The sequence below is a fragment of the Palaemon carinicauda genome, chromosome 30, assembly GCF_036898095.1.
Source record: "Palaemon carinicauda isolate YSFRI2023 chromosome 30, ASM3689809v2, whole genome shotgun sequence".
Lineage (NCBI taxonomy): Eukaryota > Metazoa > Arthropoda > Malacostraca > Decapoda > Palaemonidae > Palaemon > Palaemon carinicauda.
In genome coordinates this window covers 57460921-57480133 of record NC_090754.1, presented here as the reverse complement: position 1 = coordinate 57480133, position 19213 = coordinate 57460921, and the positions used below count along the sequence as shown (strand labels likewise).

The window sequence follows — 19213 nt, the reverse complement described above, 5'->3', positions numbered from 1 at the left end:
CGAAAAAAAAGATTAATTTTATGTATGGTCGAAGCATTAAGGTAATCAAGAGTTCAAGCTTCACTGTTAAATATTTGCCGTAAATCAAAAATGGTAAAAATCCTGGAATAAATGTAGCCACACATTTGCCGTTTGAAAACCGGATTATCGTAATGGAGTGATATTACGGTCATCAACCCGTAAAAGATAATAACAAAGTAGGGTAAAAAATTACGGTCGTCTGTATTTTATTGAAATACAACTAAGAACAGTAGATTTTTAAGGAGAATTTCCGATTAAAATTGCGGTTTTTTAAACAGCGTTCCTAATACTATAATACTAAAAGAAGGAAGAAGGACATACGTAAAAAATAACAGCTGCGAACGATTGTACACCATTCATCCATCGGGTTTGAATGAGTGAAGAGTGAAAATTATCTACTCTACAGATAGCATAGGCTACTATACGGTCATGGTCTCCAACTGTCTTGGGTTAGAGTTCTCTTGCTCAAGTGCACACTCGGGCACACTATTCTATCTTATTTCTCTTCCTCTTTTTTTTCGTTGAAGTTTTCATAGTTTATATATGAAATAATTTTTTTAGTGTTGTTGCTGTTCTTAAAATATTTTATTCTAATTGTTAGTTACTTCTCGTATTTCCTCGTTTTCTTTCCTCACTGGGTTATTTTCCCTGTTGGAGCCCCTGGGCTTATAGCATCCTGCTTTTCCAACTAGGATTGTAGCTTAGCAAGTGATAATAATAATAATAATAATAATAATAATAATAATAAAAATAATAATAATAATAATAATAATAATAATAATAATCTGTACCACCTCATCCTGCGCTATCTTCACTGGAACTTTGGTATTACTGGTAATAATTGCCTATTATTATTATTATTATTATTATTATTATTATTATTATTATTATTATTATTATTACTTGCTAAACTACAACCCTACTTCGAAAAGCCGGATGCCATAAGCCCAAGGGCCCCAACAAGGAAAATTTCTCAGCGAGGAAAGGAAATAAGGAAATATACTTCAAGAGAAGTTTAAGAATACTTTACTTTGATGGCTGCTTTTCCGGTCCCATACAGCAGGAGAACGCCACTCTCTACAGGACCTCCGCTGTCGTTTTACCGTGTTCATTCAGAGTATTTATCGTTTCAGATCACGCATTGTTCATTTACTGTTAAATCGTTACTGTTGTAAGACTGTTTAAATAAGAAAGTCTTCAGTTTCCTTTTGAAAGCCTTAATGGCTTCAATCATTCGAATGTTTCGTGGGAGCTTATTATATAGTCTCGGGGCCGCATTGAAATAAATCTTTCATACATAAAAACAGTCTTTCAAAGTCTACCCAGTCAGTAGCAAGGTGGTTTGAGTGAGAAAAGTGACAAGCTTTCCTCTTTTTTTTACTAGTATACTCAGGCTACCTTTAAGAAAGACATCTCAAAGAAGTGTCCGTATCTATTTTGGAGAGAGTAAGAAGTAATTCTGGTGTGCTTATGGGCATTTTGAATTTGATGAAGGTAATCCATAGAAAAGAAACTGAAACACTATCAGTTCTGAAGTGTATCTTTCAGAATAGAATTTAAGATACCAATTGTATTTATTAATTTATCTCCAGAAAGAGTAAACAAACTAAGAAAAACAAACAATGAAAACAAACCTTTCCTGGGGGGGTCATTTTGAAACCACAATAATCACCTAGAGTGACATTTTGAGGTTCCCCTAAAGCAACTGTAACCTTGGCAAAAATGCGTCTGGAACTCTGGATAAATCTAGCTAACAAGATGACCTTAGATACCCGACTTCCTTTGATCTTTTGCTAAAAGAAGCATATTAACTACTGCGCTCGTAGATCACCTCACGCCACAGAAAGTTCAAGGGTATATCGCCGGCCAGATGGGCTGTGGTAGACTGATCCAGGACCCACTGAGTGGCCCAGTGGGCTCCTGGAGCTAGACTGACCGAATGGCTGTAGGTTGGAAAAGAAAATATTCCGTCAGTTACGCCCCAGGCGGTTTCGAACCGCTGGGGTAATAAGTCGTGACCAAATCATATGTCTTTGGAAAGAGTTTTAACGCTTCAAGTATCTTCCACTTTTTGCGTTTTCGTTTTTCAGATTCTTTCGATATAGATGGAGATTTTAATTAAGGTTTTAACACTTTAGATATTTTACCTTTTTTGGTTTTAATTATTCAAATGATTTTGATATGAATTGAAATTTGATTCAAGTTTTTAACACTAAATATCGTCCTTTTTTTAGGTTTTAATTATTCAAATGCTTTTGATGTGAATAGATATTGGATTTAAGGCTATAATACTTTAAAAATATCGACCATTGTTTGGTTTTGATTATTCAAATGCTTTCGATATGAATAGAAGTTAGATTTAAAATGTAACTATAATGTTGGTTATATTCTACTAGTGTACTTGACCCGGCAAAATTAAAGGCTTAATATTTAGATATATATGCTCACATATGCAAACGTACACGTACACACACAGGTTTAACCCTTCCCAACCCATCCCTTTTCCTAACTATACCACGGCACAGAGAGAGAGAGAGAGAGAGAGAGAGAGAGAGAGAGAGAGGGGGGGGGACATTAAGTCGTTTATCTCAAATATATACAATCTGTTGCATATTCATCTTCGAATGACTTTTTCTTTCTGGATATGAAAATCTTTTATTCTCACACTTTTCGATTTCCTCTACATAGATTTAGTCGTATTAAAATCCCTTATAAAATAATCACTATTTTCCTCTTGAAATCATTAGTTATGTTCTATTCCTTATAATGTATAACAACCCTGACATTCAATATTTATATTTTCACATTTAGTTCATTATAATTTGATTTCCTTTGTTAAATCTTATTAATCTTTAGACACTTTGAGTTCAGACATTTGAAGACATTCTTATTTCTATAAGCCAAACTAAATTCGCTTCACAAGGGATTAACACATAATCACTGAAAGGTTCTTTTTAAACCTATATACGGATAATAGACTGTTATCTTTATTATTTCTCAAAGCCTAAAGGCCAATTAAAATAAGTTTCTTCTGTAAGCCCATATGCCTTAAATCACCTGTTAATTAAAGCTATGTTTAAAAGAAACTTTTTCCCCAAGCCAATCTGCCAAGTATAAGATATTTCCTCCAAAAACTGTTATTATTTAGGATGATCTTCCCTCACAATTATGCTGTGCAGCCAGCTAGAATTATTTATTGGCTGTTTATAACAGCATTTCCCTATTCAAATACCTACTGCGTGCCAAGATCAAACAGCCTGTTCGATCTATGTACAAGAGTAAAATAGTAGAAGATATTTTTTGCTTTGACAATTCGGCAATGACATGTCTATCTTGATATATTTCCCTCCAGTTCTCTTCTTACAAGGTCGAAAATCAAGAGACTAGCCAAAAGGTTAACACCCAACTCTTTACCAGAGTGTGTTTTGGGACACTGGATATAATAGTTTTAAATTCACCGAGTGAAATATTGAAGATATTTTTCTCTCTGATAATCCCGCAATGATATGTTTCTCTTGATAAGTTTTCCTCCAGTCCTCTGCTTATGACAATAAGGTCGAAAACCAAGAGACTAGCCAAAGGTTAACATCCAAGTCTTTACCACACTACGATTTGGGACACTGGATACGATAGTTATAAGTTCACTGAGTAAAATACAGATGATATTTTTCGCTTTGACAATTCTACAAAAATATGTTCCTCTTGATATGTTTCTCTCGAGTCCTCTGCTTATAGTAATAAGGTCGAAAATCAAGAGACTAGCTAAATGTAAACGCCCAAATCTTTAACAGAGTATGTTTTGGAACACTGGATATAATAGTTTTAAGTTCACTGATATATGTAATTAGTAACTAATAGAAGTATATCAAGATAGAATATCCTCCCTCATTGAAGGCAAGGTTACCAATACGTTTCTGGAGATTTATAAAACTAAAGGAAACGCTACAACTCTTTCGAATAAGTCTGAATAAGAGAAAGTAGTTAAGAAAGTAAATAAAGGGATAATTAATTCGTGAAAGCTTTCATCCTTCAATCAGACCTCTGGTTATTATATTGTAATGTAGAACACATTTCCATTTCTTCAAAGAACCTTTAGATCTCTCCAATTTCCTAAATTTTCTAAATTTACTTAAATTTATTAAATTTACTCGAGAACCTGAAAAAAAAAATTACTCTATATAATATATTGTCTCCTTCGAATTGGGAGATACGATATACAAATAAAAAGGCAAAGTTAAAGCTTATTATAATGCAAATAAAGTAAAAAAAAAAAAAAGGGTAATGAAATCTACGAAATATAAATAAAAAATCCAAATTGATATTTTTGGATATTTAAATTAAAATCTTAAGAAAATGCTAATGTAATCTCATCATCCTCATCTCCTCCTACGCCTATTGATGCATAGGGCCTCAGTTAGATTTCACCAGGTGTCTCTAGCTTGAGTCTTTAATTCAATACTTCTCCATTCATTACCTCCCACTTCACGCGTCATGGTCCTAGTTTATAGAGGAATAATGCAATCTACGTCAAATAAATAATAAAACCATATTAATATCTTTGGATGATTAAAATAATAGTTAGATAAAATACTAATACAATCTAATTATTATTATTATTATTATTATTATTATTATTATTATTATTATTATTATTATTATTATTATTATTATTATTATTATTATTATTATCATTACTAGCTAAGCTACAACCCTTGTTTGAAGAGAAATACCCAGTGAGGAAAGGAAGTAAGGAAATAAACAAATGATATAAGAAGTAATGGACAATTAGAATAATATATCTAAAAGAAAAAACATTAACAACATTAAAACATATTTCGTATACAAACTATAAAAATACCCTGTTCAACATAAAAACATTTGCTAAGTAAACGATATAAGAAATGAACAATTAAAATAGATTCTAAAAATATTAATAACATTGAAAAATATTTAATATATAAACTATAAAAAGACCTATAGCAGTCTGTTCAACATGAAAACATTTGCTCCCTGGATAAATGCATAAATGATAGGACCCTGCAACTTAGCTCCAGATTGGCGTAATGCCCAAAAGAAAGCGTATATGTCCTTTCCGTATCTTGGTATGCGATGAAAAAAATAAGAAAAAAAAGTTAAGTTGATTTTCGGAGGTCAGCTGACCGCGCCTAGTGTGGAGATCTGGCTATAAAGGCTGAGGCTGAAGAGATCCTCATCACAGTTCGTTCACTGACTTCACAAGCATCATGAACTCCAAGGTATGGTAATATCTCTCTCTCTCTCTCTCTCTCTCTCTCTCTCTCTCTCTCTCTTACTCTCTCACTCACTCTCTCACTCTCTTACTCTCTCACTCTCTCACTCACTCACTCTCTCACTCACTCACTCTCTCACTCACTCACTCTCTCACTCTCTCACTCTCTCTCTCTCTGTTCTTATCAGTCTGTTTATTACTCGTATAAAATGTAAATCCTTCTCTCTCTCTCTCTCTCTCTCTCTCTCTCTCTCTCTCCCTACTCATTTTATATATGATTATGTTTGCTTATCTTCCGTAAAAATGAAAATTTATCTTCCCTCTCCTCTCTCTCTCTCTCTCTCTCTCTCTCTCTCTCTCTCTCTCATTTTATTTATGATTATGTTTGCTAATCTGTCTTAAAGATGAATATTTTATACCCTCTCTCTCTCTCTCTCTCTCTCTCTCTCTCTCTCTCTCTCTCTCCTTGAAATTATAAAGCTATTATCCTTCCAGTTCTAATTCAAAACTAAGAATATTCACAATGCAGACCAATATTCTTCACATAATTCAAATATATTCATAAATGCTCTTGATTTATACCAGCTTCAAAATGCCCATGTGATTCACAAGAACAGTAACATTATTAAATTAGATATAATGATTAATTATCATTATGTGAATTATTAGTAAAGGCTAAAATTCAAATTTATATCTAAACATTGTTAAGTATTTTTACTTATAAGTAGTTCTTCAAGTAAGGAAAATATAATTACGCTATTGATATTTCCAATTATATATTCCTATGAACCTCATCCTATGGACAAACATATGTGCAATACAAAAGTGTGTAAAATAACAGATGGAAAAATGTATAATTTGAATCTTAGATTTTGTCTTGACTTCGAAACAAATAAGAGTAAATATTAAGGGTTGAACCGCATATATATAATTTTTAAAGTAACTGATATTTATAAAAATATAATTTAAGTTTAAATTAAAATTGCAATGACAGGAAAATCTAAACCGAAGAAAAATGAGAATAATTAAAAATATTTTGAATTTTTCAGGTTGTAATGATTGTTTTGGGCCTGGCTGCCCTCGTAGCCGCCGACAGCAGGGAAACCTACTCTTACAATGCCCCAAGAGTAAGTATTTCAAAAGAATTTACCAAGTATTTGTTTCTGAATGCCCCGTATGATCTAGAAACCTTAATTTGAACTAATTAGCTATGATCGTAGATAAAGTTGCATTAATCAAAATAAAACGAACTGATATACTATATGATTCCATTCCCAATTTCATAATTACAATATATAAACAAATATAAAGAACTATAAATTCTATTCCCCATTTTATGATTAAAGTTAACTTTAAAAATAGTGTTATATAAATTAATTTAATCTCTCAATTCATGACTCAAATGTGTCTTCTCTTATCAATTACAGGCTTCCTCTAGCTCCGAGGAATCTTACGAATCCAGCGAGGCTCAGTACAGCTTCAACTATGCCGTGAAGGACGAATCCTCAGAGAATGACTTCGGACACCAGGAAACCCGCGACGGAGACAACACTCAGGGATCCTACTACGTCCAGCTTCCCGACGGTCGTCTGCAGACCGTCAAGTACTACGTCGACGGAGACTCAGGATACGTGGCTGAGGTCACCTACCAGGGAGAGGCTCGTTACCCCGATTCCTTCGAATCCAACGAATCCTTCGAGGCTCCACGATATGCTCCACCAAGGCCCCGTTACTCCGCCCCCGACTCCAACGAATCTAAATAGATTTGAAATGGGTTAAATCATATTAATATATCAGCATCTATTGATAAATTATATCATCGATATCATCCTTATTTATGATAATAAATATTTCCGAAATTTATAATTTTTTCCTTTACATCCAAGTGTTGGAATTTGATCTGGTTATATATCATTGTGTAGCTACAGTGGTGTTAGTTTCTATATTTGTTACTAATTACATAGTATAAAATTTTGTCCTTATTCACATATTGGTAGAAAAGACAAAATATCTCGCCTTAATGTAAACAGCTACTCCTGGATTACAAATATAGTTTTAGGTTTGTTGGGACCGATGTGGTAACATCCCTGACTGGTGATCACCTGACTGGGGTTCGAGACGGGTATTACAATACACACTAATTAATACGAGCTATACAACTGTATTCCTATCACAGAAAAAAAATTGTAGCTACATGAATTCAAAAAAAGGATATTGCAGAGCTAAGTCTTTATGACCGAAGATACAAAACTATAATAAACGCATCGAGACTCAGGAAACAAGACGAGAAAAGTCACCAGTTTTCGAAATTGAAATTGAAAATTATGCAAAATAAGTTGACTGCACTCGTTGCAAAAATATTAGGACAACAAGTTGGAAGAAGATAAACTAGCTTTGCAGACACATGGGTAATACATATAAAAATTGATACTGGGATAAAATATTGTTGTGTTAGATACAGCGATACTTAGAATAAAATACGATAAAAGACAGACCCGTAAATACGTAGTTCCACAATCCATGTGCTTTTCATTTGAGATAAGACTATCAGGTAAGGTGATTGAAAGAATGATAGTGGAATAGAAATAGGTTCGCTTCAAACCAGCAGTTTGATGTCGTGCGGTTTTCTCCATGCGTATTAAAATTCAATGAAGATTAACGAGGCCCTTCACACGGTGTCTGCTAGGGAGAAATTCCGAGCGGCAGTTATTTATTAGCCGCATACACTGCTATCTTGTACGCGGTTCCAGTGCATAGGCTTTTAGAAACTAAAAGGCCGCTCAAGATAAAACCGCTCGGGGGAATTACACTCGTGTGAAGACATGCCTCATAACGAGTGAAAAATTTCCCGTGCAGAAAAAATCCGCTCGTAGGAAGAAATGACTCAACAAGCGAAAAATTTCACAGGAGGAAAACATACTCTCGTGTGAGACAAACCATACTGTTCCAAAGCTAGAAGTGAATAATACATTGAGAGAGAGAGAGAGAGAGAGAGAGAGAGAGAGAGAGAGAGAGAGAGAGAGAGAGAGAGAGAGAGATTTGTATTGTGAAAGAAACGCATGGAGAGAAAAATTTTAAATAGACAACTGTGTATAATAGACTTCTAACAGCAATGTCTTCGAATTTTATCTCACATCCCTAAAATTTCTACCTATGAAATGATTAGAAAGGCAATGACCTTAGCAGTTGCGACGCTTAGGGCAAGGTAGATCTAAAACGAGTAGGGCACAGGGAGAGAGAGTTCCTGGTTAGTTGCATATTATTATTATCATTATTACTATTATTACTATTATCACTATTATTGATAGCATTAATAGTATTATTAAATGGTATCAATATTTATTACTATTATTTATAGTATTAATGGTATTACTATTATCTTTATTGTTATTATTATTATTATCAATATTATTATTATTAGCTAAGCTACAACCCTAGCTAGAAAAGCAGGATGCTATAATCCCAAGGGCTCAAACAGGGAAAAATAGCTCAGCGAGGAAAGAAAATAAGGAAATAAATAAACTATATGAGAAGTAATGAACGATTAAAATAAAACATTTTAAGAACAGTAACAACAATAAAACAGATTTTTCATATATAAACTATAAAAAGAAACATATCAGCCTGTTCGACATAAAAACATTTGCTGCAAGTTTGAACTTTTGAAGTTCTACCAATTCAACTACCCGATTAGAAAAAGCATTCTACAACTTGGTCATAGCTGGAATAAAATTTCTAGAGTACTGTGCAGTATTGAGCCTCACGATTTATAATGCCTGACTATTAGAATTAACTGCATACCTAATATTACGAACAGAGAATCTGAGAATGTGATCAGAAACTGAAATGCCTGGTGAAATGCAAAAATAATTTTAGGGATTATTTTAATGAATTGATGATAAATATCAATCTCTTAGAAAGTGCTGAACAAGAAGACTATAGATGTAATTGATGATAAATTGAAGGATCTGAATTATTTTGTTTTGAAGACAAATACTAAAAATGGGGAGATTTTTTTTTTTAATGAGACTCTTGATAAATATGGATTTGCATGTATATTTATTTACACGTATATATAGATACATATATACACATGCATATATGTATATATATATACATTGATAGACATACATATAAATAAACAAAATGAATAAATATACCAAGTAAAATTGATAATAAATTGACACTATACATTTATAGAAATATGCATATAAATAAATAGATAACAAAATAATTAAAAATCAGATTGATTAGATAAATATATAAGTTAATAAATACACATATATAGGTAAATACATAAATCAATAATTAAATTAAGTTACGTATATATATATACATATATATATATATATATATATATATATATAAATATAATATATATATATATATATATATATATATATATATATATATATATATATATATATATATATATGTATGTATGTATATATACAGTCCTTTTGTATATTTTTTACTGAATAAAGAAAGCTGATATATAAAAGTTTGATAAGATTGAAAAATTAAAAACAAATAGTTATATATAATAAGAGTGAGAAAGGTCAAAGTGTGATGAAGATATAAAGCAAAAGGAAAAAAAAAACAAGAAAAAAAGTATGGAGTGTTTTGTGAAGGTTGACTTTTAAACCAAATCACATGTGCATCCAGTTACCATCTCCTCGTCTTTCCCAAAGAAATCAATTAATTATTATCAACGTCTTCATAACCAAAGTATATTAAGAAAGAGGATGATTAACAGGAAAATATAAACACTTTAGGATAAGTTATTCTTATTCGTAATAACCTAAATTGAGTCTTCTGAAATGACGCAATCATATTACAATCCGGCCATATTATTATTATTATTATTATTATTATTATTATTATTTTTAATAACTAAGCTACAACCTTAGTTAGAAAAGCAAGATGCTATAAGCCCAATTCCAACAGGGAAAAATAGCCTAATGAGGAATTGAAGTAAGGAAATAAATAAACAATATGAGAAATAATGAACAATTAAAACAAAATATTCTAAAAACAGTAACATCAAAACAGACATTTCATATATAAACTATAAAAAGTCTAACGTAAATTAGATATTATTCTTGTCCTTTTCAGTTGATAGTTTGTGCGAAGAAAAAAAATTGGTAACTAGCTCAAGGGAGGTCAGCTGACCGCGCCTAACAAGATGGCAGAGGTATAAATAGTCGGTGGACTTAGCTCTGGAGCACAGTTGTGTAGTTGTCTACCTGCAAGCAACATGAACTCCAAGGTGAGGTTTTGAATTTCTTTTACTTATCTGGAAGACAGAACTAGGTGTTGTACTTATATCCCCTATAATCTAGGCATGAATCCTTTTAAAAACTAACTCGGGCACACTATTCTAACTTATTTCTCTTCCTCTTGTTTTTTCAAGTTTTATAGTTTATACAGTTTATAAAATATTCTTTTTTTTAATGGGGTTGCTGTTCTTAAAAAAATTTATATCAATTGTTAATTACTTTTCTTTTAGTTTCCTCATTTCCTTTCCTCACTGGGTTATTTTCCCTGTTGGAGCCCTCGGGCTTATAGCATTATGCTTTTCCAATTAGGGTTTTAGCTTATCAAGCATTAATAATAATAATAATAATAATAATAATAATAATAATAATAATAATAATAATAATAACGCCTATCGACGCAAATGGACTCTGTTATATTTCGCCAGTCATCTCTATCTTTAGCTTTCAAATTAATACTTCTATATTCATCTTCTCCCACTTCATGCTTCATAGTCTTCAGCCATGTAAGCCTGGGTCTTTCAACTCTTCTAGTGCCTTGTGGAGCCCAGTTGAACGTTTGGTGAACTAATCTCTCTCGTAGAGTGCAAAGAGCATGCCCAAACCATCTCTACCTACCCCTCACTATAATCTCATCCACATATGGCACCTGAATAATCTCTCTTGTAATTCTAATCCTGTCCTGCCATTTAACTAACAATATTAGAGAAATGTGATTATTGTATTTATATAGATAACAAATCTAGTTTTAAATGTTCAGACTATTAAAAAAAATTGGTGTGATAATTTTACTTATATAAATAACAAAAACTAACTTACAAAGATAAGAAAACTAGAGTTTTCTTGTAGGTATTTCTACTATATACTAGGCATGAAATCGTTCAGACTAACAACAAAATTTGGAGCGATAATTTACTAATATAGATGAAGAAAATAGATAATAGTTATTTCCCTTATAAACTAGGGATGGATACGCACTGACTCCATTACAAAAAGGATTTAGGTGTGATAATTTTACTTTTGCTTAGAAATAATAACAAGCATTGCTTCCATTGGGTGTCATAATATACAAAGAAATTTCTTATATAAGAAATTTGAAAACCAGGGTTATGACAGTCTTAAGGCAAATGAAAAAAAAAAAAAAGAATTATCGTAAAACTGCATTTTGTAGCCTGGATTTATAATTTTGCCAAAACCAATGAGTTTACAATCCTAAAACCTTGAGCATATTAGACCTTAGTCCGTTACGAATCGAATCAGGAATATTAATGTTCAATTAAAGTTTTCCTAATGTTCTACGATTAATTACAATTTAGAAATGATTTTAACGATACATTCTTTCCTAACAGATTGTAATGATTGTTCTGGGCCTGGCTGCCCTCGTAACAGCCGACAGCAGGGAAAGATATTCTTATTCTGCCCCAAGAGTAAGTATTTCAGAGATACTCCACAGCTTTTGTACATCTGTTATGTTACTGAATAAGTTAACTATTAATTATAATTTCTTTGGAAATAAGCATCATTCTTCGAAGGTAAAAGTGTATATTATAATTCTAATGAATTTCCTATCGCTTATCTCAGGCCTCATCTGAGGAATCCTACGAATCCAGCGAGGCTCAGTACAGCTTCAACTACGCCGTCAAGGACGAATCCTCAGAGAACGACTTCGGACACCAGGAAACCCGTGACGGAGATAACACTCAGGGATCCTACTACGTCCAGCTTCCCGACGGTCGTCTGCAGACCGTCAAGTACTACGTCGACGGAGACTCCGGATACGTGGCTGAAGTCAGCTACCAGGGAGAGGCTCGTTACCCAGATTCCTTCGAATCCAACGAATCCTTCGAGGCTCCACGATATGCTCCACCAAGACCCCGTTACTCTGCCCTCGATTCCAATGAATCCAAGTAAATTTGGAATGATATTACCCACTTTGATACCTTAAGCGCGAATGGATAAATTATTTCATCAATATTTATGTAAATAAATATATTTTTAAAATTTTTTTTTACTTATGCATATGTTCTATGATTTCTCCACCTATGATCTGCATTAGCAAACTCTCATAGAGGAGTCGTACCATCAATTCCTCTTTAGAGGAGGACTGTAGGCATTGCCAAAGAGTCATGACTATTGAATAACTAAAATGCCCATGGTTATTGAGGAAATGGTTAAAATAGCCATAGAGGATAAGCAAATAGATATAAGGGCAATGGTTAGTAATCAAATGCATATATGGCCATCGCTGGTCAGCTAATAGCTGATCTAGCCATGGGTGTTAAGAAAATGGGTCCACGGTCATGATTTCAATATAATTTAGCTTCACTTTACTTATAGAGGCTTGATCATAATCATCACATTTAATGTAAATGTGTTTGCATGTTTATATCATCCCAAGAGTAATTACATCCGCCAACGAAGTTGGAAGAAGGTTATGTGTGTTTGTGTATTTGTGCGTGTGTCTTTGTTTATGAACAGTCTGTTGGACACAATTTTAATCATAGGCTGATAAAACCTTCAGGGATTAACTAACGTAAAAAGCTGGAAGTGATGAAATTTTGGAAGGTTTAGGTCAAAGTCTAAGGTCACGGTCAAACAAAATGTCCAATTCACGTAATCTGCCATAAGTTTGGACATCGTTGTCACAGAAAACTTCAAACATGGTGCATATTTGAGTGTATGAAAATGCACGCCAATTAGTACATATTAAGGTCAAAGGTCAAGGTCAATATCAAGCAAAGGATGGAGAAATAAGCTGCCATGGTGGAGGTCTGTTCTCTACCGAGTGTCCCCAAAGTTGAAAGATTGGTTCGCTGTATAACTGGTAATTTATCAAATTCACCAAGTCTTAAATTGGGACAGAATTTTAAATAAGCCAAAAATCTTTCATATTACATAGGAGACACTATTGATAATGAAATTATATTTAAAGAGCAACGTGATAGATTTTGATTTTGAAAATTAATGCAACAGAACAAAGTTTAAATTTTTTTCAATAATTAACTTCTCTCAATTTTACGTTTGCGATCTTAAGTTTCTTAATAGATATTTAATTAGGCGATTTCATTAAAGTGATTATTAAAAGTCTTTCGTCTAATGCACAACTATTAAATAATTTAGATTCAGGAACAAAGTCTGAATTTTTTTCAATAGTTACCGTCTATCAATTTTATGTTTGCGATCTGAAATTTTCGTAATAGACATTTAATTGGGCGATTTCATTAAAGTGATTATTAAAAGTCTTTTTTTTTTCTAATGCACAACTATTATATAATTTAGATTCAGAATTTCATAATGACTTTAAAGGTACAAATGCCCTTTTGTGAATTGGAAAATCAGAAATATAAGGAAAGAGTCAGTTTTTGAAAATAGTTACTTTGGTACACTCGAAATAAAGATTGAATTTCAGTATTGAATCTCCCATTAATCTGCTTGTAGGTCATTTGTCCTACAGACCTACATAAAGAGGACCTCCACCCCTACAGGGGCACCACCCCTGTAAGGGTGGAGGTGAATAAAAAAAAAAAAAAAAAAAAAAAAAAAAAAAAAAAAAAAAAAAAAAAACTGTGATTGGTTAGTGAAGGAATTTAAAAGTAGAAGAAAATAAGTAAGACCTATCCCTGATTGATTGATTGATTTGAAGTTCTCTGGCATCCTGACATCGAAGGTCATTGACGCCGAGACCTATCCCTGAAGCCCACCTACTTTTATAGGGCACACTGAAGAAAGTTAGTTTTCCAAGAGTTTGAAAATTTTCAAATCAAGATCTGAACCAAAAAATTCAGTAAAGTTCATTTCAATATTGTGCTTACTAGATGCTGACGAAATATACATTTTTCATAGAATTTTATGATCAGATGCCCATTATTTTTTTTCCTATTTCGTAAGAGTAAAATTAATTAGAGAAGAATATAATAAATAGCAACGAAAATTTCACGGACAAAATATCAAAAGATGAATATTCATTGTTATATATAACACATTTGTTTAAAAAAATCGTGGTAATAGTCTAAGACAAGCAATTCATCGCACAGAAACGAGATCCGAGACACAACATAAACTCAATTCGGGACTATTATAACAACATGAAGATGCGAGAAATTGACGAGTTTTTAATTTCAAAGTTCATCCATTTAAAACCATTATCTAAGAGACAACATTATGGACAAGGCATAATAAATGGAACCACAACTACATTTAACAACACCAAGTCTGAAAATTCTCACATTTGCAAAGTAAAACATATATTCAAACTTTCAGTTTTACTTACCTACCAAACATTAAACAGTAGATTCTTCTTCTTCTTTTCAATGTCGTAACCGCAATAAGGGTCATTAAATATCCAGCCTTCTCGTTTGAAAGCACTGAAGCACTAGAGAGCCCTGCACGTTTAAAAGAACAAAGAGGCCCTTTCTCGTTTAAAAGAACTAGAGGCCCCTTCTCGTTTAGAAGAACTAGAGGGCCCCTTCTCGTTTAAAAGCACCAGAGGCCGCTTCTCGTCTAAAAGAACTAGAGGCCCCTTCTCGTTTGAAAGCACTGAAGCACTACGAGTAAAAGGTCTCTGTGAGACAGAAGCTTTTACTGATAATATTATGATTTGTTTACGCTGAAATCAAGTCTAGTTGACATCACCATCAAGGACCTTCGTCACTGCTCTCAAACAAGGACAACAAAGTCGTCACTTTTTTGTTTACATTCAAAGGGAAACTAAAAGAAATACTGAGAGGTTTTTGCACTTTGTATTCGAGACTATTCTATCGTTTCCTTGCATTTCATTTAGTTATAATCAGGAAAATATAAAAAATCAACTAAAAGGCATTTATATTCTCTCTCTCTCTCTCTCTCTCTCTCTCTCTCTCTCTCTCTCTCTCTCTCTCTCTCTCTCTCTCTCTCTCTCTCTCTCACAAAAGTGTAACATCACAGAACGGATATACTTTAACTATATGAATAACAAACTAAAATGAAACAAATGAGTAATATGTATCAGGTAATGGCCCCCACCCTTTTATGTCAATAAGGATTTTGGAATATGATTCCTAGAACTATATATATATATATATATATATATATATATATATATATATACATATATATATATATATATATATATATATATATATATATATATGTGTGTGTGTGTGTGTGTGTATATATAAATATATGTATATGAATACACACTTATATATATATATATATATATATATATATATATATATATACATATATACATATATACATATATACATATATGTATATATATATATATATATATATATAAAAATATATATGTGTGTATATATATAAATATATGTATATAAATACATATATATATATATATATATATATATATATATATATGTGTGTGTGTGTGTATTCATATACATATATTTATATATATATATATATATATATATATATATATATATATATATATGTGTGTGTGTGTATTCATATACATATATTTATATATATACACACACACATATATATATATATATATATATATATATATATATATATATATATATATATGTATATATATATATATATATATATATAGTTCTAGGAATCATATTCCAAAATCCTTATTGATGGAATTGAAGAGATTTTGACAAAGAACAACATGCCAACAATTGAACAGCTGAGAAGAGAGGGAATTTTTGAAAACAGAATTGAGTGGAGAAGACAACTGATTCCACTGACAGGCTGAAAGCCTACCTGGGAGTGGAAGTGAAGTGAAGTGATATATATATATATACATACATTATATATATATATATATATATATATATATATATATATATATATATATATATATATATATATATATATATATATATATATATATATATATATATATATATATATATATATATATAAGGTATTACAGATTCTCAGGTAAATAAGGTATTAAGTGTTTGTCTTGGTTGCAACAGAGCCCAAAGAAGTGAAGTAATCCTCATCTTGAAGAGAAGATCCAAAAAGAAAGGGTCCAGCGTCCAATAGCTATGACAAAGACGCTTCTTCACAGGCTGTGGTGGCCTATTGGAAACGTCCCTGCCTGGCGGTCCACCGGACTGGGGTTCGAGTCCACTCAAACTCATTAGTCTCTTGTAGTGTCTGCAACATCAACATCCTTCTGAGCTAAGAAAAGGAGGTTTAAGGAGAGCCTATAGATTTACCTGCTGAGTCGTTAGTAGCCATTGCCTGGGCCTCCCTGGTCCTAGCTTGGGCGCTGATCATATTTATGTATGGTCAGTCTCTAGGGCATTGTCCTGCTAGGCAGGTAGGGTATTATCACTGTCCCTTGTCTCGGCCATTCATAAGTGGAATTGATCGAATTAACAGAGGATATGGTACAAGCCAAGGTTGTAGATCACCAATTATTAAGTTCCTGATGGAAAAATCCTTTGAAAGAAAAGTAGTTGATAATCAAGTTCCTGATGGAAAAATCCCAATAGGATATGCAAGAAAGGTAGTTAATAGGAAGAGGAAATAGAAGGAAGATTTTGCGGAAGGTGCAGATTGCATGTTACGTCGAATCTCTGGTCTGAAACCACTTTTTGTTCGTGAAGCTAATTCGTGTCTATCAAAATCATCAGTTGACCTCGTCACTTTTTATATCATTACCCCCGTTTTTGTAAGAAGAAGAAGAAGAAGAAGAAGAAGAAGAAGAAGAAGAAGAAGAAAAATATGTAAACATTGTAAACTAAAAGGTCACTCTGACATTTCAGTTCAACTGCATATTTTACTAGCGAACAAGAGAAATCGAGTTTGTCCTTTTTCTTTCCACCATGAAGAGAAAACTAGCTCAAGAGAGGTCAGCTGACCGCGCCTACTAAGAAGGCAGTGGTATAAATAATGTTGTGCTTTGTACCAGAGCACAGTTGTGTCGTAGGAACTACAATCACCATGAATTCAAAGGTATGGAACTCTATCTTAATTTCGGGTGTTGAGGGAAGGCTAGAATTCTACAAAATTACTTTCGTTTTAAAAGCAATGGATAATTTACGTTTCAACTTCTTTTATGTAAATTATAACTTCACTCATTTTAAATGCAATGGATAATTTGCTGCAACTAGATACGTTTTGACTTCTTTAATGTAAATCATCAGTTTTATACTTCTTATTAGTGTCTATTGATTAAGGCTCGTGTTCACTGAGACTACAAAATAAAAGAAAAAAAATAGAATTACCTACATTATTTCATTGACGAATCAAGAACCTTCATTTTACAATTAATAATTTTATGCCAAGACCGATTGGACATATACCTTGTACGCTTGCATAGCCAAAACTTGGTAGACTCAAATTAACGAAGTTAAGAGAAATAGAATAGCATCTAAAATTAAAATAAATCCTCACCTCTAGTTCTGATAGTCAGGATATTTCAATATCAACAAAACTCCCGAAACTATGATGTATATCAACTAATCATACTTTCTCTTTCAGATTGCAATTATCGTCTTAGGCCTGGCCACTTTCGTGGCAGCTGACAGCAGGGAGACCTACTCTTATAATGCTCCAAGAGTAAGTATTTTAGCTGTATCCAGCAAATTATTTCTCTTTTTATATATTGTAAACAGACAATTTGGTATCCTTACCATAGATTGTTGTGTAAATACCACAAGAAATAAATTTTATATCCTCCACTATTGTTAATTATAAGGATATTACATTATTTATTAGTCAATTGTAGGCCTCCTCTGGCTCCGAAGAATCTTACGAATCTAGCGAGGATCAGTTCAACTTCAACTTTGAAAATGAATTTAATTCCTTAAAAAAATGATAATATAAAAGTTCAATCTAAAATCTTATTGTATTTTCCATCTCCAATTACAGGCATCATCTGAGGAATCTTACGAATCCAGCGAAGCTCAGTATAACTTCAACTGGGCCGTGAAGGACGAATCCTCAGAGAACGACTTCGGACACCAGGAAACCCGCGACGGAGACAACACTCAGGGATCCTACTACGTCCAGCTTCCCGACGGTCGTCTGCAGACCGTCAAGTACTACGTCGACGGAGACTCAGGATACGTGGCTGAGGTCAGCTACCAGGGAGAGGCTCGTTACCCCGATTCCTTCGAATCCAACGAATCCTTCGAGGCTCCACGATATGCCCCTCCAAGGTCCCTCTACTCCGCCCCCGATTCTAACGAATCCAAGTAAATTTCAGACATAAATAACTTAAGATATGTTAAGCTTAAATGGATATATCATCTCATTAATATCATCCTTATTTATGTGAATAAATCTATGGCAAATTAACTCTCTTTGAATAACATCTTTAACCTCTGAGGAATGTTTTTGGACAAGTCACTAAAGGTAAAATATACACTATTACTGTACGTGACCCGTAAAAAGGACGGTTAGATATTTAAATAGATATGTACACACCACACACACATACACACGCACACACACAGATTTAACCACTCTAACCCGCTCCCCCTTACCCAAGGGACAGGAAGTTATATGTCTGGGAATGCCATTGGGTGTGACTGTAATGTATATATATATATATATATATATATATATATATATATATATATATATATACTGTATATATATGTATATATATACATATATATACATATATATATATATATATATATATATATATATATATATATATATATATATATATATATATATATTTATATAT

General features: G+C 32.6%; 4 protein-coding genes across 4 annotated transcripts in view; 3 read left to right on the top strand and 1 right to left on the bottom strand.

The window, feature by feature from the left end:
* LOC137623191 (pro-resilin-like) overlaps positions 1-14837 on the bottom strand; it is a 76568-nt gene extending 61731 nt beyond the window's left edge. The window contains exon 1 of the mRNA XM_068353891.1: positions 14816-14837. The gene's annotated coding sequence lies outside the window, so the exon portion shown is untranslated. The remainder of the gene's footprint in view (positions 1-14815) is intronic.
* Positions 5242-7125, top strand: LOC137623188 (pro-resilin-like). The gene is made up of 3 exons (XM_068353885.1): positions 5242-5276; positions 6319-6396; positions 6697-7125. Exons 1-3 carry the CDS (start codon positions 5265-5267, stop codon positions 7030-7032), a joined length of 426 nt encoding a protein of 141 aa, XP_068209986.1. The 5' UTR covers positions 5242-5264; the 3' UTR covers positions 7033-7125.
* Positions 10491-12456, top strand: LOC137623190 (cuticle protein 7-like). Its single transcript, XM_068353888.1, has 3 exons — positions 10491-10538; positions 11895-11972; positions 12127-12456. Exons 1-3 carry the CDS (start codon positions 10527-10529, stop codon positions 12454-12456), a joined length of 420 nt encoding a protein of 139 aa, XP_068209989.1. The 5' UTR covers positions 10491-10526.
* Positions 14838-17409: 2572 nt separating the features above from the next.
* LOC137623189 (cuticle protein 7-like) lies at positions 17410-18803 on the top strand. Its single transcript, XM_068353887.1, has 3 exons — positions 17410-17469; positions 17998-18075; positions 18388-18803. Exons 1-3 carry the CDS (start codon positions 17458-17460, stop codon positions 18715-18717), a joined length of 420 nt encoding a protein of 139 aa, XP_068209988.1. The 5' UTR covers positions 17410-17457; the 3' UTR covers positions 18718-18803.
* Positions 18804-19213: the final 410 nt, after the last annotated feature.

Bases quoted from the DNA above. Each gene is read 5' to 3' on its own strand.
- LOC137623189 (XM_068353887.1), top strand. The intron at 18,076-18,387 runs GTAAGTATTTTA...CTCCAATTACAG, and splicing joins ACTCTTATAATGCTCCAAGA to GCATCATCTGAGGAATCTTA.
- LOC137623188 (XM_068353885.1), top strand. The intron at 6,397-6,696 runs GTAAGTATTTCA...TATCAATTACAG, and splicing joins ACTCTTACAATGCCCCAAGA to GCTTCCTCTAGCTCCGAGGA.
- LOC137623190 (XM_068353888.1), top strand. The intron at 11,973-12,126 runs GTAAGTATTTCA...CGCTTATCTCAG, and splicing joins ATTCTTATTCTGCCCCAAGA to GCCTCATCTGAGGAATCCTA.